The sequence below is a fragment of the Triturus cristatus genome, chromosome 5_1 (genome assembly GCF_964204655.1).
Source record: "Triturus cristatus chromosome 5_1, aTriCri1.1, whole genome shotgun sequence".
In the NCBI taxonomy this organism is placed as follows: domain Eukaryota; kingdom Metazoa; phylum Chordata; class Amphibia; order Caudata; family Salamandridae; genus Triturus; species Triturus cristatus.
This window is the reverse complement of record NC_140587.1, coordinates 1018271711-1018295609: the sequence shown is the minus strand read 5'-3', so window position 1 is coordinate 1018295609 and position 23899 is coordinate 1018271711. Positions and strand designations below refer to the sequence as shown.

General features: G+C 49.1%; 1 protein-coding gene across 1 annotated transcript in view; it reads left to right on the top strand.

Annotated features, from left to right (window-relative positions):
- TRIO (trio Rho guanine nucleotide exchange factor) overlaps positions 1-23899 on the top strand; it is a 4621980-nt gene that overhangs the window by 4545255 nt on the left and 52826 nt on the right. Inside the window, exon 56 of the mRNA XM_085606120.1 lies at positions 22713-22851. Coding sequence (XP_085462246.1) covers positions 22713-22851 — 139 coding nt within the window. The remainder of the gene's footprint in view (positions 1-22712; positions 22852-23899) is intronic.

The following is a 23899-nucleotide window of genomic DNA, read 5'->3' as shown; positions in this document are numbered from 1 at the left end:
TCAGAACCAATCAAACACTCACACCCAGTCAACAGATCTGGGTTTGATCCATCACCGTTCTTTAGCCCACTCTGCCACCCCAGTTCAGACATGGCCATATGCAAATCAGTCTGACCCTGTGCCTCATGGGAACAGTCCAGCCCGAACTGCCAAGCCATGCCTTCCCTGGACCGGAAACAAGCTTCCTAGGACCAGTTTCTGGCATTTCAGCTGTCTTCAGCCAGGCTTGCTTGAATTCAGTGGCAAAGTGAGCAAGAGACTCACGTCTGAGCATACCCTGCCAACTTATGGCGAACAAAGCGGTACAAAAGGGGGTGGTGATGGACGGAGCATCAGAACCAATCAAACACTCACACCCAGTCAAGCACAGGGTCAAGACTGATTTGCATATGGCTGGGTCCAAACTGGAATGGCATGGTGAGCAAAAAAACGATGGATTTAGGCCCAGATCTCTGTACTGGGGTGAATGTATGACATTGTTCTGCATTCTGTCCATCAACTGTTGTTTTTGCATTTGTCACCCTGAGTGGGACGGGTATGCTCAGACGTGAGTCCCGTGCTCTCCATGCCACTGGAATCAAACTATCCTGGCTGAAGAGGGGTGAAACCCCGAAACCGGTCCTAGGATGCTTGGTTCCAGTCCAGGGAGGACCTGGTTTAGCAGTTCGGGCTGGACTGTTCCCATGAGGCACAGGGTCAAGACTGATTTGCATATGGCTGGGTTCAAACTGGAATGGCATGGTGAGCAAAATAACGATGGAAATAGGCCCAGATCTCTGTACTGGGGTGAATGTATGACATTGTTCTGCATTCTGTCCATCAACTGTTGTTTTTGCAAGAACACAATATCAAACACTGCAATTTACAATGACTAACAAACTTCCTGGCGGGGTCTGAGAATGAAGGAATTAGTTCTTAAAGTGTCTTTGGAATAGAAGAGATTTGAGGTCAGCTTTGAAGATCCGGATGGAGGTGGTGGCACGGAGCAATGGAGGAAGCGAGTTCCAGATTCTCACCGCATTACCTGAGAAGGATTGAGCCATTGATTTTTCCCTTTTGAAGTAGGGGGGCTCAAGCAGAAGCTTTTCCGCATTCCGAGAAGGTCTCAAGCTTCCAGAAAATTTCAGTTTGTTCGCCAGATAGCGAGGGTAGGAAGTGTGAAGGCTTTGTGGGTGATGCAGGCCATTTTGTAAATAGCTCTTGCCTCGGTGGGAAGTCATCGGAGAGAAGACAGGATAGGAGTGATGTGGTAACTTCGTTTGGACCATGAAATGAAGCGAGCTGCTGAATGGAGGACGGATTTGAGGGGAGAGAGGTGAGATTTGGGTAGGCCAGTCAGAAGAGAGTTACAATAATCCAGTCTAGAGGGAACTAGCGATTGGACCAAGGTTTGTAGGTCTTTCTCGGGGAAGAACCGACGAATCCCCCACAGAAGGCACAGCTGATAACGTGCGTTCTTGGCAATGGAGTTGATGTGTGAGATTAGGTTGAGTCTTTTATTAAGTATGACACCTAGGAATTTAGCGTAGTCGACAAAGATGGGTTTACTGTTGAGTAAATTCACCTGGTCCATCCAGGATTGAACAGGAGTCGGGGAGAGAAAGGTAGATAGGAGGAGGAATTCAGTTTTGGAGGAATTGAGAATGAGTTGATGAACTAACATCCAGTTGTGAATAGAGTCGAGAGTAGAGTTGAGTAGTGAGAGATCTTGTGAGGAAGACACCTTGAGGTAGATTTGGGTGTCATCCGCATAGAGATAGTAAAGGATTCCAGATTTGCTTAGGAGGTTCCCTAATGATTCCAGATAGAGATTAAACAGAGTGGGTGCAAGGATAGAACCTTGAGGGACACCTTGACCAACCACCAGTTAAAGGAAGTTGAACTGTTGAAGGTCTTCCTTTCAATGCCATGAGGGACACTCTTGTCACTCTGGACATTGAGTCCCTATACAGCAATCTACCTCAGGGAGAAGCTTTAAAGGCAGTACGGTGGTTTATTGAACAATATCAAATAGACTGGTGTGCTGTTTTTAATATAGAGATCCTTCAGGTAGTATTATAGGAGAATACCTTTGAATTCAATGGGAGTCTCTACGGACAAACCAAGGGAGTCAGCATGGGAGCCTCTTGTGCTCCCACAGTAGCAAATATCTACATTTCAAATTTTGAGAAAATTTACATATATGAGATAGCCCTTTTTAGAAATCCATCAACCATTGGGTGCGCTATATTGATGACTTCTTTTTTTATCTGGAGTGGAGAGTCAGATTTTCTTGATGAATTCTTGGCTTAGATATCAATCAGTGTGATATGAACCTGAAATTCATGGGCAGCATCAGCAATCAGAAAATCGAGTTTCTAGACATAGAAATTAAGGAGGAAAACCGAACTTTGGAAGATGATCTCTATGTCAAAACAACAGCTAGGAATACACTATTACATTTTAATAGTTACTATCCTGAGACTCAGAAGGAAAGTATTCCGTTTGGGCAGTTTCTCCGGCTGAGGCTAAACTGCACCAACTTAACAGACTACGATACTAGATCTACCATGATGAAATCTAAATTCACATCCAGAGGGTATCCTACAAGATTGGTGCGTGAGCCGTACAAACGTTCCCGTTTCTATGACAGGGATTATCTGTTGGGAAACCATCCACCCAAAGTAGAGCCTAAATTGGTCTGTGTCACTCGACATTCAACTCTCAATAAGAGAGTTCGCCAGATCATATGTGCTAATTGGCACATTCTGATTGTCAATGCGTATGAGAATGACAAACTGCCACGTCCTATGTTTTCACAAAGGCGCTACAAAAACTTGAAAGACCATATAGTCCATTCTCGCATGAACAACGAATAGCCCTACTTTCAGAAAACCTTTGATGGTTTCCATGCAGTAGTTGGGAATTACACGTGCTCACAGTGTAAAGCGTGTGATAACGCTATTATAACGGCAACATTGAACACAACTCCCATCACATTGCTATGAGATCATTTACCAACTGTAAGACTAAGAAAATTGTATATCTTCTACTATGTCCTAGTAAACTAGGATACGTAGGAGAAACATCCAGGTCCTAAGCTACGCGACTAACAGAGCATCGCTCTGCTATCCACACCAAGAAAATTATGGCGCCCCTTGTGAAGCATTATTTAGAGAAAGGGCACAAACCTGAAGCGATTGACTAGCTCATTTTAGAAAAAATTAACCACAAACCAGGTTGTGATCCTGAAGCTATCAGGAAAAACAGAGAAATATATTGGATCTTCACGTTAGACACGGTGACGCGTATATTAAATCAAGAAATTCCATGGGAGCAAGCCATACGCTATAATGCAGGGTATCTGTTGAGGCATATATCCACTGTCATGATTGTGATGTGTTCATCGGGTGCTCTTGTCATTGGTATAGGGCTCTATACCAGTTGTACACTATTTCCTGCGTGTTAACAATTATCAATAAAGTTTTCAAGATATTTATTGATGCAGTGTACCAGGCCATGGATTATCTCAACACCCAATAAAGTTTAGTGAGTCGCATTAACGGTGCACATTTCCAATTGGATCTTCACACATCATATGACTTGAGTCTGAGGTCTTTTTAAATGACTGTGAGGCGATTGTTTTCATCGAGGAGGCCGTCCGGGTGGTTTGAAATATTGTGCATTACCTTTGTGAAGTACGACGGAATTTCTTTTTCTGCACTGGTAATTTGTCATCACTTGTAAATCTTCCAAAATTATATAACTTGAGGCGGGTATTATTGTTTTTAGATCGACAGCAAAAAATATCTGAATATCGACACAAAGGTTTATATAGGTTACACTGCGCACCTCGTATCATGTAAGTCTATAGTAAGGTAGCAATGTGTTCATCCTCTCATATTATTAAAATGGAGTGCTTATACATGTCCTTTGGATTACTTTCAGAAACTTAACAGCATCACAGTGCATTAGTGTACATCTACTTGCAGCAGGCCATTCTGCCCCTCCCGCTCATGACTATAGGCTACTTTCCTCACCTAGTTATCACATACTGGCAGGGTGGTCCACTTATTAAAGGATAGCTTACGACCTCCCTTATCAGTTTTAACACCCAACCACATTCACTGCTCCTCCACACTTATCACCTCACCTGCACTCATCATACGGCATCTCTCTTAAAAAGATCTCTGCCAGAGTGACCCTTCATGGGACCCGTAGGGCATTGCAGCATCAGCCGTACGAGGAGCACCGCCCTAGGAGAAAGCATGACATCCCCTTGGGAGTGTATGAGGGCAACATGAGACAATCTCGCTGACTGTCTCTATGATTTTGGTCTAAGCACACTTACAGCCTTTTTTTGGAGGCTTTAATCTACCCAGAGGAGTACGGACTCTGGACCTTCTAATCTAGCTCCAAGTGCCCCCACTCCCCTCTGTCTCGCAGAGAGGAAATCAATTAAAACATATTGAAGTCCATGTCCATATCGACGCTGGAGGGCAGCCCTTCGGGGTTTCCACAGTCAGCGCTTGGCTCCGAACAACCAACGTCGTTACCGGTGCCAGTAGTGCACAGTCCTCAGAGGCTTCTACTTACGGCGCCGGCTGCCGTTCATCGGATGTGGCTGATGTTGCTGCATGATGCCTCACCACTTTCCCTCTCCAACGATGCTCGTCGTCAAACGGCACTGACGACGACATTGTATGGCGTCGGTTGTAGCGCTTATAGAGCCGGCTGACTCAGGCTTTGATTCTGGGCTTCTTGTGGACCCTCCCACACTATTCCTTCTGGACCAAGTGAGTATAGGATGTGTTTGTTCCCCAATCAGATCCAATCCCTTTGGACACCAGTTGGGTTTTTGAGCTGGGAAATGCGAGTGGTTTGGAATCATCTCCTGCCTCAGTCCCTCTATCTCCTCCTGAATTTGCTTCAGAGGTAAGCTCCTTTTTCACACACATGTTGAAGCGAGTTGCTGCGGTTTTAAACATGCCACTTCTATCTGTTGCTGTATTCAGGGACCCTTTGTTGGACATTTTGCATGAGTCAGTCCGAAGAGGAGTCCGTGCTTCCTTATAGTGAAGCTTTAGCTGACATCTTGTTAGAGGTCTGGGCCAAACTTGATTTGATGTATCTAAGAATGGGAGGGCTAAAGCCATGCCATTTTAATGCTCCAAAAATGAATTCCAAATTTACCCTGTCAAAAGCTTTCTCAGCGTCCAACGCGATAGCAGCCATCGGTGAATTATCTTTGTAGGCCAAATAAATAATATTAAGGAGAGTTCTTGACTTGTCTGTAATGGTCCGTTCTTTAACAAATCCTGGTTAATATATATTGATTAGGTCTGGGATTACCAGATTGATACGAAGGGCTAATAATTTGGCAAAGATCTTACAGTCCGTATTACTTAAAGAAATGGGTCTGTAGTTTTTACAATAAGAAGGATCCTTGTCTTTTAGGGATCAGACACAACATCGCTTGAATGAAAGAACCCTGTGAAACAACAGAAACTAAAAAGTGCTTTATAATGGATAATAGCTGAGGGACCAAAAAGTGTTTGAAATGAAGAAAAAAACGTACAGTAAAACCATCTGGACGGGTGTTTTATCTTGGGGAAGTTAGGTATTAGCATTTGTGATTTCTTGTTCTGATATTGGACTATCCAGAGAAGTAAGATCCGTATGGTTGTCAGAGGGTTTGGGAATAGTTTGAAAAAACGAGTCAATTTGATCAGCAGGAGGGGTTGACTCCGGGGTATAGAGAGAGGTATAATATTCGGTAAAACAATCAAGAATTGTAGTATCTGTAATGTGTCTAATTCCTTTGCTATCTGTGATAGCACCAATCTTAGATTTTTGTTTTTTGATTTTAAGGTAGGGACTTGCCAGCTTTATTCCAGCCACAACACATGTTTGCATTAAATTTGAGCAAATTGTTACAGGCATTGTCCCAGGTTTGTTTATTGTATTGCATTTTAGCTTTAAAGAGGTTAGACAAGGTATCAGAACAATTCGTAGTATAATACTCGTGCTTTAGGCCCTTGATTTGTTTTAGAATTGATGTTGCAGCCGTAAGTGCCTTTTTTTATTGCGGGAAACAACTCTATTATAAGCCCTCTAGCAGTGGCTTTAAAGACGTCCCAAATAAGGTGGAATTGTGAAACAGAGGAGAGATTATCATTAAAAAAATCCTGCATAAACAGTGTAAATTGTTCAAAAAATAGAGTGTCCAACAGGAGGGCTTTATTAAAACGCCATCTGTGTGAGGTAGGTGTGTATGTGGGGTAATTTATATCTAATATGACAGGGGCATGGTCAGAAATGAGAATGGATCCAATCTCAACATTTGTGATACATTGAAGTGATGATTGGGTGAGAAATATGTAATCTATTCGGGAATGAGACTTATGAACAGGAGAGAAGAAGGAAAATTCCAGAACGTCAGGGTGGGAAATTCTCCATGCATCCACCAACCCTCTAGATGTAATTGCTTAGTGGAAAGACTTTTGCATTCTATTGGGGATAAATTTGGTTTGGGATTTACGATCTAAAAAAGGATCCATAAGTTGATTGCAGTCACCACCCAAAATTAGATTTACTGAGGCATGGGAAGAAAGGAAAGTGGAGAAATCATTCCAAAATGTTAAATCAATACCATTGGGACCGTATACATTAAAAAAAGAAAATTGAATATTGTTAACTTTAACATTCAATAAAAGCCATCTGCCGTTAGTGTACTTAACCTAATTTTGCAAATAAACAGATAATGATTTGTGAAACAGTATTACTACACCATTTTTGTTATTAACTGCTGGTGAACAAAAGACATCTCCAACCCATGCTTTGCGTAAGGAAGGTTTGTCCTTTTCTCTAAGGTGCGTTTCCTGCAGTAACGCTACATGGCATTTCAATTTGGCAAGGTGAGATAGTACACGTTATTTTTAAATTGGATTACGGATACCCTTGACATTCCAAGAAATAGTACGTAGACCATTCATTGGAAAAAATTAATGCAAATATAGCACATAACTTTATAAAACTTGAAAAAAGTATAATAAATTAAATGAAAAAGGCAAAGTAGAAACAAGCAATGCAAATCCTGAATAGAAGTAAGTCTAGAGATGGAAGGAACAGGTGGAGATTCGAGAATAATAGAAAATAAGAGTTGAGAGATATGAATGAGAGAAAAGCAACTAGATTGATGTAACCATTTAGACTGTCCAGGGATAGAATAAAGGAGAACCAAAAAAGTGAAAACGTAGTGACAGAGAGAAGAAGCTTTAGGATAAAAAAAACCCATAAAAATAAAAACTTAGTGACAAAGAGAAGAAGCTGCAGTAAAATTGAAAACATAGAGAAAAGAATAAAGGTGGATAGTAAGAAGGGAGTGAAAGGGATAAGGAAATGAAGCAAAAGGAGAACTCTAGCAAAAGGGAAGATGGCAAGAAGCCACAGGACTTCAGTCATAATGACCACAAACAAAAAGAAGAACATTGAAGTAGGCGGGGTGGGGCGAGAAGGACAGAGGCCAAACCAAGCGGGACACCGAGAAAGACGAGTATAATAACCACAAAAAGTATCAGAAAACTATAATCTTGAATATAAACATATTTGAAGGGGACTTACCGAACAATAAGGGGGGATAACACAACGGGTGCGGCATATAGGACAAAACCGGAGAACAACGTGGATAAGAACAGTGACATCAAACAGGACATGAAGGGGAAACCTGTGGAATAAAAACAAAAAACAAGTGAGAAAACATTCAATTTTTGGTCAGTTCCATAGCTTTTTCCCTGTGAACGTGAATGAATTTCTTAAGTTCAGCTGGATCTTCAAAAGTATAAGTTCTGTCTTGTAGGTTACTTTAAAAAACGGCATTCATGTATCGCAGCGACGGTCTGAGGTCTAGAAACTCCTTACAGCGAGTAGCAGTAGGTTTAGAGACATCCTGACTGAAAAAGATTTTTGGACCAGACCAGAGCATCTGTTTATGTTGTTTTGCTGCATTGAGAATCCCCATAAGATCAGAGTATAATAGGAAATAATCAATGATTCCTCGTGTTTTGCTAGAGGGTGATGTATTCTGGGGGCCTGTGAGCCCTTTGAATGCTGAGATCAGTAGATTTTGACAAACTGACTATCTGATAAATATGAATCTTCAAAAAGGAGATCATATCCGGCCCTTCGGAGCCCTCGGGAACACACCATAAACACGTAGGTTGTTGTGCCTATTTCAGTTTTCTGAGTCCTCTGCATTTTTTTCACTTTTCCACTTTAGCAACAACATCTTGTGCATCACTGATCTTTTGCTCTACATCCAAGAGCCGTGAATCCAGACCAGACCATTTTTCTTCAATTCTTTGAAGTGTCGCAGTGGTTTCTGTCATAAAAGGTTGAATATTGCGCAGTACATCCAAGATGTACTCCAAAGTCAGAGGGAGAGGTGACTTCGTTGGGGAGGATGGGTCTTTCTTAACACGCTATTAGTGTTACCAGAAGAATCTTTGTGACTATTAATATCTGAAAGATACACGTTAGTGATAGATTCCTTACCTTAGAATATCCCCAGGTGTCAGACTGGATCCGGAAAGTTTTCGTCAGCAGTACCCTTGTGCGTTGGCAGGCGTCGTCGTGCGGCTCCGCGTACGATGTTGGCGTCGTAGTCGCCGAGATGACGTCGTCGGAGCTACTTAGACGCGCCCACGCGCGCTGACGTCAGTTTTTCTTTTTCCGCGCCAGAAAGCACAGATCCGAGAGAAAGCGGTACCCTATTTAATATTTTAACTTGGTGAAGAACTTGTTTCTCTTGTTTTGCCGAGTACTCGACTCCTGGTGCAGTAGGGATGCCCAGGTTTAAGTCCTGTAGGGCCTGCCATCGGAACATGTCGGGGGCGGACCCGCACAATGTGTGTCTCTTCTGCTTGGGGCACGCCCATGACCCCGAGGCGTGCCCTGATTGTCGGAACATGGCGGCGAAAGCTTTGCAGGAGCATTCCCGAAAGTTGTTGGAGGTCCGACAATCGGTTCCGCGCTACTCGAGGTCCTGCTCCCGTGGGAGATCTAGGGACCGGTTGCGAAGCTGACACATCGCTTGTCAGATTCGGGGACAGGTAAGTCACGGCGCCATAAGAAGTCGAAAAAGCGACGTCGCTCTTAGTCTACCCCTCACCGGTCGCGGGTCACGGTGGAGGGGGCAGGCGTCACTCCTCCGCGGCTCCGATGGAGCCTCCGTTGTTGCCTGCAACCTACCCGCCCTTCTCAGGCCCGCACGCGACTCCGGATGAAATACAGGACTTCCTGTCGGCCATGGGCCGTTTGTTCGCCCCATCGGGTCCCTCCAGAGCGCCTTCGGGCTCCGTGGGCCTGTTGGGTGGTTCTGCTTCTGTGCCTCCGCCTTTGGCCCCGGCTACGCCGGCACGATTCCCAGCGGCGCCGCCAGCTCCAGCCTCGGCGCAGCACCGGGCCCAGCACCGGGGATGGCGCCAGACACGACGCCGGGCGGCGTTGAACCTGGATTGGTCTACTATCCCCCGATTCCAATTCCAGGTGGGGAGTTTTTCCCATTTCCCTGGGCACCTCGTCCTTACCGGCCTCTTCCACAGTCGGTGGACAAAGGGAAGTACTGGGAGGGTTCTGAGGACCCTCTCGCAGCTCAATGCGAGGATGAACCAGACTGGGAGGGTGAGATGGAAGGTCCAGGCGATCTGGATTTCTCTCCACACCCTTGTACCCTGTCCCCTTCTCCATGGTTACGGAGGAGATTGGGACTTTTTCTGTGGTGTTGCGAAGGGCAGCTGAGGCTCTTAACCTCGAGCTCCCTTCTGTGCCTATCAGGACCAATCTCCTGACTGCGGTGCTGCAGCCAGCGTCGTCCTCCGCGGAGCCCCTGCTGCCCTTCAACGACGCCCTTACTGACATCCTGTTAAGCACCTGGAACAAACCTTACACAGGGGTTCCTGTAGATAAGGGTGTAACACGCCACCATCGCCCGGCACCTGGTGACCCCAGCTTTCTCACACAACACCCGACACCTCAGAGTCTGGTTGTCCAGGCCTCTGCCTCTCCGAGCGCATTCCCTTCTGCACCTCCGGACAAGGCATCTAAGAAACTGGAGCAATTTGGGAAAAAGATTTTCACTTCTGCCAGTTCCGGATTGCGGACGGTGAATACTGCGTGCCTGTTGGGCCGCTACTCACATTCTGTGTGGGGACACTGTGGCACAGGTGCTGCCTCAGTGCCCTGTGGAAGCTCGGGCGGTGCTCTCCCAGGCCATTACCGAGGGGAGAGATGCTGCCAAATTCACTATCCGTTGTGGACTTGACACGGCCGACTCCCTCGGCAGGGCTCTTTCCACAATGGTGGTGCTCCGCGGTTACGCTTGGCTCCGAACTACTGGCTTCTCCAGGGACGTCCAGAACACTGTGTTGGACATGCCCTTTAATGGCACATGCCTCTTTGGTGTCGAGGCGGATAGCACCCTGGAACGCTTTAAGGACTCTCAGGCTACAGCCCCGTCCTTGGGTCTCGCCACCACGCGCGCTCCCTCGGGGTCTGCTTTTCGCTCCTTTCGAGGTCAGGGTCTGGTCTGCCCTAGACCCGCAGGACAGGATGGTAGCGTTGGACTTGCAGGATGCTTATTTTCATATCCCCATCCTGCCGGCCCACTGGCGTTGCCTACGGTTCAGGGTAGGCCACGAGCACTTTCAGTTCACCGTGCTCCCTTTCGGCCTTACCAGCGCCCCTCCGGTGTTCACAAAAATGATGGTGGTGGTCGCAGCTCATCTGCGCAGATCGGGGGTTTCAGTCTTCCCCTATCTCGATGACTGGCTGTTGAAGGCAGGCTCGCCCCAGGCCGTTGTCTCCCAGTCGCACCTGATTCCCTCTCAGAAGTTCCTCTTCATCGGAACGGCTCTGGAAATGGCGCAGTTTCGGGTTAATCCTCCTGAACAGCGAGTCCGGGACATTCGGGCTATTTTTTTTATTTGAGTTTTATATAGCGCTGGCTAGACCCGGAGGTATCAGAGCGCTTTACATGAGGAACATTGAGTTACATAATACAAATTACATCCGTTACAAGAGCATAGTAAAAACACAGACAAAAAACAATGTTACAGTAGTAAGGACACACAGCAGGGAGACAAGGAGAACCGTGCCTAATGACCGGCTGGGTAAGTGACGGCCGAGAGGGAAAACCAGGGCCGATCTCCTCCATAGCTGTCTAGCAGCTCCACCGGTCATCAGCCATGTTGCTCAGGTCTCCGAGGTCAGGGATAACAAGAATAACAGTTTTGCATAGTTACATTTAGTTACAGTTGCATAGACAAACATATAAGGACATGTCCCCAATGGAGGATGGATGGAAATGGTGAGGGGAGTAGAAACAGGGGGATGGGAAGCAGATCAGTTTTAGCAGACCGGCAGTGGAAGACAAGTACCTCATAGGAGCCCAAAAAAGATTAGAGTAAGCGGGCCCAAACTCAGGTGGGGTCACAATAGTTACTAAGTCCAGTGCCAAATTGAATCACTGCATTGGGTCATCTCGGTAATTTGGGGGACCTCAAGGCGGGGGTGAAAATAAGGGAGCCTCATTAGTGGCCATTAATGTCTGGGGGCAGAGAGCATCCCAGAGGGGGCCATCCAGGGGCAATGGACAGGACCAAAGGCGTGGACCGGGGGCAAGCAGTGATCCAGGAATCGGTCGAGGCCAACAAGATGGTGGGCCCGGAGTAACAGTCACAACAACCTCGGCACAAAATGGCAGACCCCAGATCAACAGAACACAGAAAATGCAAGCCAAAGAACCGCTCCAAACTACCCCACCACCAAGCGCTTTCCGTGTAGTCTGATATGTGCACCATCTTCACCAGGTTCACGTGGACCCTAGGAACAGCGTCAATGCCCTCTACCCACCAGGTCACACACCCGGTTATCACCCAGCTATGACAGACGAGGGGGGTGGGAGGCAGTCTTCAGCGCCCACAGGCCCAGTCAGCTGCTTCACGACAGATAGCAGCCCATGCAGCAATTTATCGCCAGCACGTACAGCGGGCCACAAATACTGCTAGGCCCCTCCTCACCTGCCCGGTCGCTCCGACGCGGTCACCACACTCTACGCCACACAGCAGGTGAAGGCCCCCAGGCAGTCCGAGCTCCTCGCAGAGTCAGCCTATGATTCCGATCTTTCGGCCCAGGTCCTGGGTTTCGGTCAGGAAGACACTGAGGCTGCTGGGCCTCATGGCCTCCTGCATCCTGCTCACCAATCATGCACAGGACTTACAGTGGTGCCTCACGGACCAGCATTGGGTCAGCAGCAGATCTCCGTTCCCCAACCGGAGCACACAGTGGTGACGGATGCGTCCCTCCTGGGATGGGGCAGCCACATGGGAGAGGCAGAGATCAGAGGCCTCTGGTCTCCGGCGGAGTCCAAGCTCCATATCAACCTTTTGGGTGGGGTGGGGTCGTGGACCCTATGTCAGGAGGCTTTGCACCTCTGGACATGGCTGGAACGTCCAGGCATTTCCTTGGCGGTTCAACACCTGGCAGGTTCTTTGAACACCAGGGCGGACGAACTCAGCCGCTGGTGCCTGATGGATCACGAATGGCGTCTTCACTCGGAAGTAGCACAAGGTCTCTTTCAGCAGTGGGGAGAACCTTGGTTAGGTCTATTCGCCACCGAATATAATGCACAACGTCAGCAGTTCTGCGCGTTGGAGTTTCCAAGGCGACACTCGCTCGGAAACGCTTTTCGTCGCGAGTGGAGTTGCGGTCTGTTGTACGCCTTTCCGCCTATACCACTTCTACCCAGAGTGCTGAAGAAGATTAGACGCAACCGGGCCCATTTCATTCTTGTGGCACTGGACTGAGCTCGAAGAGTTTGGTATCCCGAGCGTGGATCCCCCGATCCGACTGCCTCTTCGGGAGGATCTTCTGTCGCAGCAACAGGGGACGTTACTCCACCCAAACCTGTCCAGCCTCCATCTCCTTGCGTGGAGATTGAGCGGCGACAGTTGATTCCATTTGACTTGCCTCTCCTGAAGTCTGTAATGTGATTCTGGCAGCCAGGCGTCCCTCAACTAAAACTGTATATGCCTGTCGGTGGAACAAGTTTGTGACATGGTGCACAGCGAAAGCTGTAGATCCCCTTTCTGCTCCGCTTTCTGAGATCTTATTGTTCCTTCTCTCTTTGGCCCAGCAGGGTTCTGCTCTCAGAACTATCAAGGGCTACCTTTCTGCTCTTTCAGCCTTTCTCAGGTTGCCTGATCAGCCCTCTCTTTTCATGTCCCCTGTTGTCAATAGGTTTCTCAAAGGCATTACTCACCTTTTCCCTCCTATTCCCTTTTGTGATGCCTCAGTGGGACTTGAACCTGGTTCTCACTTACTTAATGTGCGCTCCCTTTGAGCCTCTTCATAACTGTCCTTTGCGGTTAGGGGCTTTTCCGCCAACATATCAGGCATGCCCTCTTGTCTTATGCAGCACGACGTAGCAGTCAATTATTTAAAAACGGGCAATTCTCTCTTGGTCTTGATAATGAAGATAGCATAGCATTTGGTGTAATATTGTTAGGTTTGTTTTAAAAAACAAAAAAGAAGAAAAAAGAAAAAACACATTCTGCTGTAGTTTAAACTGTTTAGCAACCGCGTTGCTCAATGCCCCCAAAACTATTCACATGCTGACGATATTGCCAAAAAGAAGTGCTCGAAGCAAAAGCACAAAATGGCAGCTGCAATGTGAGGGATCACTGAGGCAGAAAAAGAATGAAGGAAAAGGTATCTGAGTAGACCAATCCCAGGTCCAAAAAATCGCCTCAGTACTCCTTACTGCCTCCGGTGAGTAAATCCATCCTTTCCATGTCACACCGCTAGCCTGAAAGGCGCCCTTTTGCTCCGACCGTTACTCGATGTTACGGTGCTTCTTAGGGGGTGGTCATCTTGAGTCGCCCCCGCCGCGCGCCCCTAGTCTATGCCACTCTGTGACCAGGAGGCACAGAAGCACAATGCATACCAATGTCGAGAGGCTCAGAAGAGAAGACTGTGGCCTTTTTGCTGCAGCTGTAAGGACCAGGCGACGCTGAGGAACACCAGGAGCCATGCACGAGCTATCTCACTTCTGATGTCAATGTCCAGGTGGTTGGTGTCCGGTGGGAGCATCAACAAGCTTTGTTAACCAATGGAACCAGCAAGGTCCAAGGGACTTGCCAAAAGCAGGAGCGTCAGAGCAGCCCCAAACAAGCAGGGGAGCCCACTGAAGCAAAGATCTACCCTCAAGAGGACCCACAAACCGAAGGCACATGAGTCGCAAAAGGACCTCAAGCAGCTCACCAAAGTCAGAGGCCCACGATGGAAGAGTTGTAGGGAGGACTTTGTTCTTCAGGAACTGTGGTGCTGGAGGCTGGAGTTTATTGTAGCCCGAAAATCTCTGGAGGGCAGATCCAACAAGCCTTGGCTACCTCAAGTCGCACTCATTTCACACTGCACACTTCCACACTAGATACATGCACGCCGCACACATCATCGCGCAGCATTTTATCACACGAGTCCGTACATACCAAACTCGCACCTGCACTCCCCACGCATCAGGAACTACTAGGGACACATACATTCCTCCATGCATTCCTATGGGAGGGCAGGCTAACCTCACTACACGCACGCACTTTACCCTGGGACACAGTGGTAAAGTGCGCAGAAACCAAAAATCACTAACACAAGTCACAGTTAAAAAGCAAAAAGTTTCAGGGGTGAACCTGCCAGAAGGGCCAAGTCCAACAGAAGTGCACAAGGGTTCAGTCCCAGCAGCCAGAGGAGGGATACTGTCCTCCAAATTGCCTTTGGGAGCCACAGAACCACCACCTGTGTTGCTGATCTCGGGATGTCCGTGGGACATCAGGAACAGCAGACTGGACAGCTTCATTGCTGTACCTGCAGATGCAGGGAAGTGACTCCTTCACTCAAAGTGAGATTTCTTCGCGTGTCCTTGATGCCCACAGATCTTTTGGTGAACCTGGATAAACCACGGACACAGAAGACTTGAAAAACAGAAAGACCAGGAGAGACAGGAGTCTTCCTTGGTGCAGTCTTGGTACCAGTCGAAGTCTCACGTCTCCAGACAATTGAAGAGTGATGTTGTTTCTGGGTTGAGTCTGGTCCCACGACGAATCTGAGAATCCACCCACAGGGGAGCCCTGAAATACCCTAAGGAAAGGGTTTGGTACAATACAGGGTTCCTCCTAGAGGAGGGCCTGGACAGAGGGGAGGATACTTCCCTGTACTTTGTCCAGTTTCGTGCCATGAACTGGCTCAAACTCGAGTATGCAAGGAGGGCACCTAATGTGCCCTTCAAAGCAGTCCGGTGTGCTGGCAAGCGACCCCAGCCCAATACACTAAATCCTTTCTAGGAGGTGGTCACACCTCCCTGTGACAGGAAACCTATTGTGCTACCTTTCCCTGCTTGAGCACAGCTCATCAGCAAGAGGGCAGACTCGTGTCTGTGGTGGGCAGCCGCACTATCTTGCCAGAAGACTTTGAAAGGATGTTATCGGGAATACAGCAGGGGGGTCCCCAAAGTGCCCCCCCAGTACATGGGATCATACTTCCAGCACCGAAATCAGTGTTGAGGTATGATTCCAACATGTTTGATACCAAACATAACCGGGCTCGGTGCAGCCATTATATAGTTATACATCTCCTAATGACTGATGTCCACTATATGTATTAAAACGGCTGACCGCACTTGCAAAGCCTGGAGAATTGACTCCGGGCTTTTTAGGGGTGTCCTGCTCATGCAGTGCCACCCTCACACTTGTAATAAAGTACCCTATCCTCAGGAATGAAGAGCCTGCCATAGGGGTGACTAAGGTGACTAGGTTTTAAATTCAGTGACCTCATATATAAGGAAACTTATATCTGATAGAGACTACTAGCCGCAGATTCCTTCACGTAGAATTATCCCCAGGCGTGAAACTGGATCCGGAAACTTTTTGCCACAGCATCCCTGCGCGCCGGAGGCGGGCCGACATCACGCGACTCCGCCCCGCATCGTCCGCGTATGTGACGTCATCGAGGTCACATAAGACCCGCCTCAGCGCGCTCACGTCAGTTATTTCCTTTTCCGCGTGCAACGCAGATCCGATCCTTGCTATGGGCCTGTTAGGCCCCTTTTTTCTTCCATATTTTAGTGGAACAGTGTGCGAATGCCTTCGGGCTTTAAGTCTTGCACGTCTTGTGGGCATCTTATGTCGGCGACGGACCCTCGGCTCATTTGTATGTGGTGTTTGGGGGAGGATCACCACAGACTGTACGCAGTGCCAACAGTTGAAGTCGCGGCAGGAGCTCCAGATGAAACTTCTCTCGGCGCGTCTCTCCAGGTCGACGTCCTCCCCTCTGTCTGCTTCGACGGACGGCATCAGACTCGGCCGTGGTCGTCGTCATCGCCTTTCTCCGATGTCACGTGAGCATCGCTTCCCGGTGGGTAAGTTTGTCCCCGGGGGCTGGTTTCTGGCCTCCCGGGGCCGGGGACTCTCCGCGGGTGATGCGGCCCCGCGTGTCGTCCTATCCACCGTTTCCCGGTGTTGGGGCGTCGAGAGTCCAAATGGAGACATACGCGGTGGCTTTGCAGGCCTCGCTGGCGTCTCCTCCTCCTTCCGCTCTGCGCAGGGCCCTCTGCGGTGCCGCCTGTGGCTCCGGCCCCGGCGCCGACTGGTTCAGATCCAGGCTTGGAGGATGTGGTACTGTTGGGGTGCGGCTCCTCTGGGGCACCTCCTTCAGGCCACGGCGTCTCTGCCTCGCCGCAAACTCCCGCGGGGTCCATGTGGTATCACGGGAGGTCGCCGGGGCTCGGGTCGCATCCCTGAGTCCCTCTCGGTCCTTTGACAGGGTGGTCCTGTTTAAGGCCGAGGTGACGCTGCTACGGCGCCGGCAGCAGCTGGACTGCGCGGAGCCACGGAGGTCGGTGGACCCTCCTCGTCCCGCTCCAGGTCGAGGCCGAGGGAAGACCCCTCGTCCCTCTCTGGGCCTCTCTCGTCCCTCCACACAGGTGGCTGCCTTGTCGGAGGGCGAGTCGGAGGTTGAATCGGCCCTGGCACCACCGCATGGGTTGCCGAGCGATCTTCGCCTCATTCTGGGCCGCGGCTGTTGGAGGCCTTCGTGCCACTCCCCAGGCCTGTCTCAATCCCCTGCACAGGTGGCTGCCTCAGCGGGGGTCGGGTCGGCGTCACTCCAGCACCGCCCCGGAGCTGGTGCGGCTCCAGCTCTACTCCGGTCCCCCTGCGCGGGGTAACTTGGAGGTCCCTTGTCCAGCGACGCCGGCTGGTGCCGACGTCCTACCTCGGGCAGCGGATTCTACGGCTCCGTGCAGGGGTCGTACCATGGATTCGTCTTCAAGTGCTCCTTCTTCTCCGGAGGCATGCATATTGGCGTCGTCCTCCCCGGAGACTGGTCGCCGTGTGGTGTCTTTTTCACCGGCGTCGAAGGGCGGCTCCCTGCCCTTCCTGGGGCAGAGGTGTTCGTCGAAAGAGCGGCAGGTCCCTCATTCTTCGGCTCCTTCTGACTTCCAGGTCTCGCCCTTGCGCGCCCCGCTTGGCCTCGGGGACAGCTACCTTAGTTTGCAGCCGTCGCCCACGGAGGAGCTGATTTCTCCGCCGCGGGGTCCTACGGGGCTGGTGCGTCCTTCGCTCAAGCGGTGTCCACGGCTGTGGGCATCCTGTGCATGGGTGATCCGGTGGCTCACTTTCCGGCGGACCATCTATTGGAGGTCCTCCACCAGGGCTCTGGTGGGAGGGAAATCTTACTTCCCTTTTGAAGGTTTGCTCCTTTCTTCCCTGACGGGGGCTTGGAAGCGTCCTGCCTCAGGGGACCCGGTGCCTCAGCATGTTCTGCACCGGCACCTCCCCGCGCCGCGTGACCCAGCGTGTCTTTCCCTTCACCCCTCAGCCGCCAGCCCCCTTTTGCGAACTGCTTTTCCCTCCCTGCCATCGCTGTTGACTCCCGAGAGTTCCGCTGGCTGGACTCTTGGAGCTGTGTGTGCTGGCTAGGGCCTCCTCCTGTTTGTGGGACTCGGCGGAGTCTTTGGGATCTGCAGCGGCCCAGGAGTCTGGCCTGGTGGACTTGCGGCATCATGCGTTGGATGGCCGGGAGCTTGCGGCATTTATTCCCTGCTCCGCTCTGGACATCTCGGAGGTGCTGGGCCGGGCCCTGGCCTCCTCTGTCGCTCTCCGTCGCCATGCTTGGCTTCGGGATAGAGTATTCCCTGAGAATATTCGGGAGCGTCTCATCGACCTTCAGTTTGATGCAGGAGTTGTTGCGCAGACTTAGCCCTGAGATTGTGCCTTCTGCTTTGCTTGGGCTGCTTGTCAAGCCTTCAGCGAGGGTGTTTTTTTCCCGTAGCTCTTTTGTGTTTTTCCTCTGCTGCAGTAGTTCTTCCAAAAAGGGTTCCCATGTCTTGGGACTTAACGTACCCTATGTGGGGTAGTGGTAGCTGTCATATGGCTTGCGCACTGGTAGAGGGTTCTGGTCGCCTTCGGGTGCCTGTTCTCCATGGCGTTTAGGTAGGTTGCTTTTGCTTCCTTAGGTCGTGTGCGCGGCCACTCGTAGTGGTGGCCCGGGCATCTCCTCCTCTCCCTGCTCCTGTCCTGAGGTCTGGGATGATCCTGTGTCTCCCTTGCCGGGCGTCGCCTACTCTGCCTTCCTGGGGCCTCGGGCTGTTCTTCTTGCTTCTGGCTTTGACTGCCGGCGCTATTCTGGCTGGCAGGCTGCTCTCCATCTGGATTGGTTTCGCCTTCTTTCCCTAGTTTCCTTGGGTCCTCTAGGCTTCTTTTTCTTCCGCTTTTCCTGTCTTGGCATTGGGCGGAAGCTATGTTGCCTTGTGGGGGAGTGGGGTGCTTCAACCTCTCAGTCCTTGCCCTTGGTTCCTCTGCTGTGAGTGTACGAGCCTCTTCAGCCTTCTTTCCCTCCTACATCCCCTTGGGGTCGGTGGGGTCCTGCTTGTGGGTGTTCCCTTGGCCTGGCAGGGGCGAGGTTCTACCTGGTCCACAGATGTGGGGCCCTCTGTTCTGCATTGGCAGGTGGGGTCCTTTCACAGACCCTCCTTCCCAGGGGGTTTTGCTAGGGTATCTATTCTACGTGAAGGAATCTGCGGCTAGTAGTCTCTATCAGATGTACGAGTTACTTACCTTCTGTAACGATGTATCTGGTGGAGATGATTCTAGCTGCAGATTCCTTCACGGCCCGCCCTTCCTCCCCTATTCGGCTCAGACCCTTGGGTTGGTCTTCGGTACTCGACTCCCGGTGGGGGACTGTGTCTCCTGTGAGTGCCTTCCTTGTTCTTGATCGGTGGCTCCGTCTGGGGGCGGTTCATTCCTCCTTTGGTCCTTGGAGGATGGGGTTCCGGTGCTCCGATGCCCTGCTGCTCTGGCTACTCCAGGTTTGGGGGGGATTGCTTTCTATCCCTGTCCTCCCTCCCCTCCCTTCCTTCCATTGCTATCCTCTGATTAAGGGTCATCTGGCCTTGTCTTGCCCTTGTCTCTTGTGGGTGGTTCCCCTCTAGGTTGGGGTGGCTTGGAGATTTGTTGTCCCTGTCTGTCTTGGGACTTGTCACATTCCTTGCTCAGGATGAGGGGGGTGGGCTTCCTTCGTGTGCCATGACTTTACGCCTGTTCTTGCCACCGGGGCACAGGGATGGGAGGTTGTCTATGTGCGGGCAGGGTGACTGCGCAGGTTTCTGCTTGTTCTTCTTCTTTCCCTGCCCTTGGGTTCTGCGGTTTTGGCACTACCCTGGTGGTGTTGTTGGTCACGTTTTCTTTCCCAGTCTTCTGCTCTTTGCACACTGTTTCCATGCTCCCACAGTTTTTTATCTGGTGGTTCCGCGTTGTGGTGCGGAAAAGTTCTCCGAAGAAAACTGACGTGGGCGCGCCGGGGCGGGTCTTATGTGACCTCGCTGACGTCGCGTACGACGCCTGGACGGAGTCGCGTGATGCCGCCCTGCCTCAGGCGCGCAGGGATGCTGTGGCAAAAGGTTTCCGGATCCAGTCTCACGCATGGGGATAATTCTATGTGAAGGAATCTGCGGCTAGAATCGTCTCTACCAGATACATTGTTACCGAAGGTAAGTAACTCGTACATCTGTTGTGAGTTGCAAGCACCAACTCACACAAGCTGCAATGGCAAGCCTGTAATCACAGTTTAAGTGGGCTCCTATGGGTGACACAATACATGCTGCAGCCCGTTGGAGACCCCTGGTGCACCTATGCCCTGTGTACCTTATTTCCATATACTGGGGCTTATAAGTGTACACAAGTAGCCAATTGTGGAAGTACCACAGTACTTACCATGTCCGTTTATGGGCTAAACCACAGATGCTGGGGTCCTGATTGGGAGGATCCCAGCAGACTAAGTCAAAAACAGACTGATACCAGGCAAAAAGTGGGGTTTACCATGAAAGCAGATCCTACAGGTGGAACTTGGGACTCCTGTATGTCTTTTCACAATTCCTCTCCTGTCCGGAGTTCTGAAGAAGATTAGGACCAACTAGGCTGAAATCATCCTAGTGGCCCCAGGTTAGGAAGAGTATGGTATCCAGAACTCATGCGAATGAGCATCTGTCCTTTGATCAGGCTGCCCTACCGGGAGTATCTACTGCCACAGCAAAAGGGCCTTGTTCGTCAACAAGCTTTTGCAATCTCCACCTTCATGATTGGAGATTGAGTGGTGACTGCTGAACACAGTCAACCTTCCTCTGGAGGTGATTGATGTCATCTTGGCAGCCAGGCATCCCTCGACAAAAACAGTCTGTGCCTATCGTTGGTACAGATTTGTGGCTTGGTTCTGCACACACCAGATTGACCCCTCTCCAGGCAAGGTTGTGTGACATTTTGTTTATTTTATCCCTCGCTCTGCAAGACCTTGCTCTGGGCACAGTTAAATGGTGCCTTTTTCCCCTTTTTACTTTTGCAGGACCAGTCCTCATTGTTTAAATCACCTATTATGTGGTTTTGAAAGGTCTACGCCATCTGTTTTCTCCCTCTCCTTTTGTCATGACACAGTGGGCCGTTAACTTGGTCCTCACATATTTGAAGTGTACTCACTTTTAGTTTTTTGACACCTGTCCCTCAAGACATTGTTTCTCGTTACCATAACATCGAAGCAGCCAGTGAGTACATTTCAAACTCCATGTTTCAACCTGTGGTACACCACTTTCTTCCCAGACAGGCTGGTTCTGCGAACGCTAGCATCCTTTTTGCCAAAAGTTGTGATGCTGTTCTACGTCGGTCAACAGATAACCTCGCTGATATTCTTTTCTCTGCTTCACCCCTCTTAAGGGGTTGTAGAGACTGCTTCGCTTGGACCTCAAAAGAACTTTGATCTCTAACATTGATTGTACAGGAGATCACCGGATGGATGATCATTTTATGTGGAGTTCCTGGAGCAAAGAAATGCAAGGCCATGCAGAAAAGGACCATTTCCCACTGAATCATGCTCCGCATAAGGGTCTGCTATGCACCGGTCAAAAAGCAGCTTTTTGGTGAACTGCAAACTCATTCCACCAGGTTCAAAGCTGCTACCACTGTTTTGGCATGCGGAGTTCCTGTCCCGGACATGTACCAGGCAGGTATGTGGGTGTTGATCTATGCGCTCCTGAATAACTACTGTTTGGACAGCCAGGTTTGCTTGAGGCACATTTCGCCCAGTTGGTCCTACAGGATGTTTTTTGGTTTGATCCTTTCACAGACCCACCTCCATAGAATCTTTTCAAAAGATAAGGAATTTATGGTTGTAAGTCTCTAGCAGAAGTACCTATTACCTATGGTTATGCTCTTCAGTTAGTGACTCCATCTAACTGCAGATTCCTCATCAATCCTTTCATCCTTCCTGTTCTTTGAGTTGAACTCTATAAATAAGATCCCAAGTCTACGAATCTCTACACTGCTCACAGTTAATTTACTACTGGGGCTCTGCTTCTGGGGGTGCGGACAGCTTCTAAACGAAACATCAGTGTGCAGGAGTGGTGCCTATATAGGCTCTGAACGTCACTTCCAGAGCGGAATGGCATCAGTGGGGAACCTCACTGTGACACTCACTCTGCCACCTATCAACTCCCAGAGATAGTGCTGGGGTATATTCAAAAGGTTAGGAATCTGCGGTTAGCAAGCGTCTCTACCAGAAAGATCATTACCTTGTTCATTTGGACCCAAATGGGTGAGGTTAGAGTCCTTTCTTTATGCGACATTAAAAACTAGATACATTTTATCCTCATTGGATTCAGTCACTGATGTGTAAAGTCACCTTCTTGGGTAGTTTGTTGTGCTTCAGAGGACTCTACTGAGAAAAAAAAGTTCTTGGTCTAATGCTTTTAAACCAATGAGAATTTGTTTATGCATGGTTAACTTTGTTTATCAAATCCATCTTACCCTGAAGTTAATGGAACGTTGCTTATTTATTATCAGATGGTGTTATCTCTGTTGAATACTGGTTAACAGTATAGCAGGCAATAACAGTCGTTTTGATGAAAGAACCCTTAAATGCGCTATGGTGAGGTTTTATTACAGCTGTGTACAGAGAAGCAAAGAGCCATAGTTAAGATTATGAACAATAAACAAACCACCTAGTTTGTTGGATACCTTGATATCAGCGGGCCTTAAGAATTGCATGGCACGTACACATCTTCTGGAAAATGTTTAAACATTTAGAAACTCTTCTGATTTTTACATTTCATCCAACTGTATGTTTAATATACCACTTGGCAGGGCTGACCAAGGTCGTCTTCTAGACTATGTGGTACGATGGAGGAACCTCACTGAGGAGAAGATCACAATGTACCTCAAGGAGATTCTTGATGCTGTGCAGTATCTTCATAACTGTAGGATTGCTCACTTGGACATGAAGGTAACTTGGCAAAATCATTTATTTGAAACACCCATTTTATAGGTTTTTATTTTTTCTTGCTTACACATGAATGCTTTTCCATTTACTTGTTCGTTTGTGACTTCTGCACCCCATCTGTCACCACACATCCCAGATAAAGACTGAAGGAAAATTGCTTTTGAGGTGTGCGGAGTAGAAACATAATAAATTCCTGGCACTTCCTCCTCTTGATCATTTCTCCTGTATAACATTTTCTCAAAGCAAAATTCCTGCCTAATGGAGCAGCTGTACATGTGTACCGGACAACTTTTTTCTTTGATCTTTTTTTAAAATATTTTTTTAATCTTTCAGGGCTCTTTGATCTTATATATTCAGTGTTTGCTGGACTTTATTTTATAATTTCCTGCTATTCAGAAGCCAGTTCCAGGAGTTGTTAGCTGCTCTCTACTTCTCTTCATTATACCATCTTGCTTCAATTTCTATCTATCGGATCGAGATTTCTAGCTGTAGATTCATTACCTTTAAATTTCTTAGGTGTCGGACTTGATCAGAAGATTTTTCGTGAGCAGTACCCCCGCACGCCGGTAAGTGGCGTTGAACGGTAGCGTTGCACCATTCAGGCCCCCTGACGTCAGTTCCTGTCTTTCCATGCCAGCCAGGGCTGATCTGGAGAAGTGTTACCTCCTCAGTCATTATTTGACTGGATTGTTTTTTGAGGTTTTCCACCTGGTGTGTTAGGAAAATGTCATCTAGGAAAACAGGAGTCAAGCCCTGTAAGCCGGTCGGTCATTGGCCGATGTCGGTGACAAATCGACAACTTGTCTGTCTGTGGAATTTGGAGTGTGACCACAGACCAAAGTCGTGCTCCGATTGCTGTTATGAACTCAAAGGGTTTAAGTGAGCTGTCCCTAAAGCTCATGGCAGCCAGGCATGCGACTCCACGTAAATTGAGGTCCAGTTTGGGAGGAAGGTCCCAGGAGCGTTCGTGGAGTCCGAGGTCATTCATCCATTCCAAGTCATTGAGAAAAAAAGAAGTTGAAGACGTCTTCGAATTCTCCTCATCCGTGGG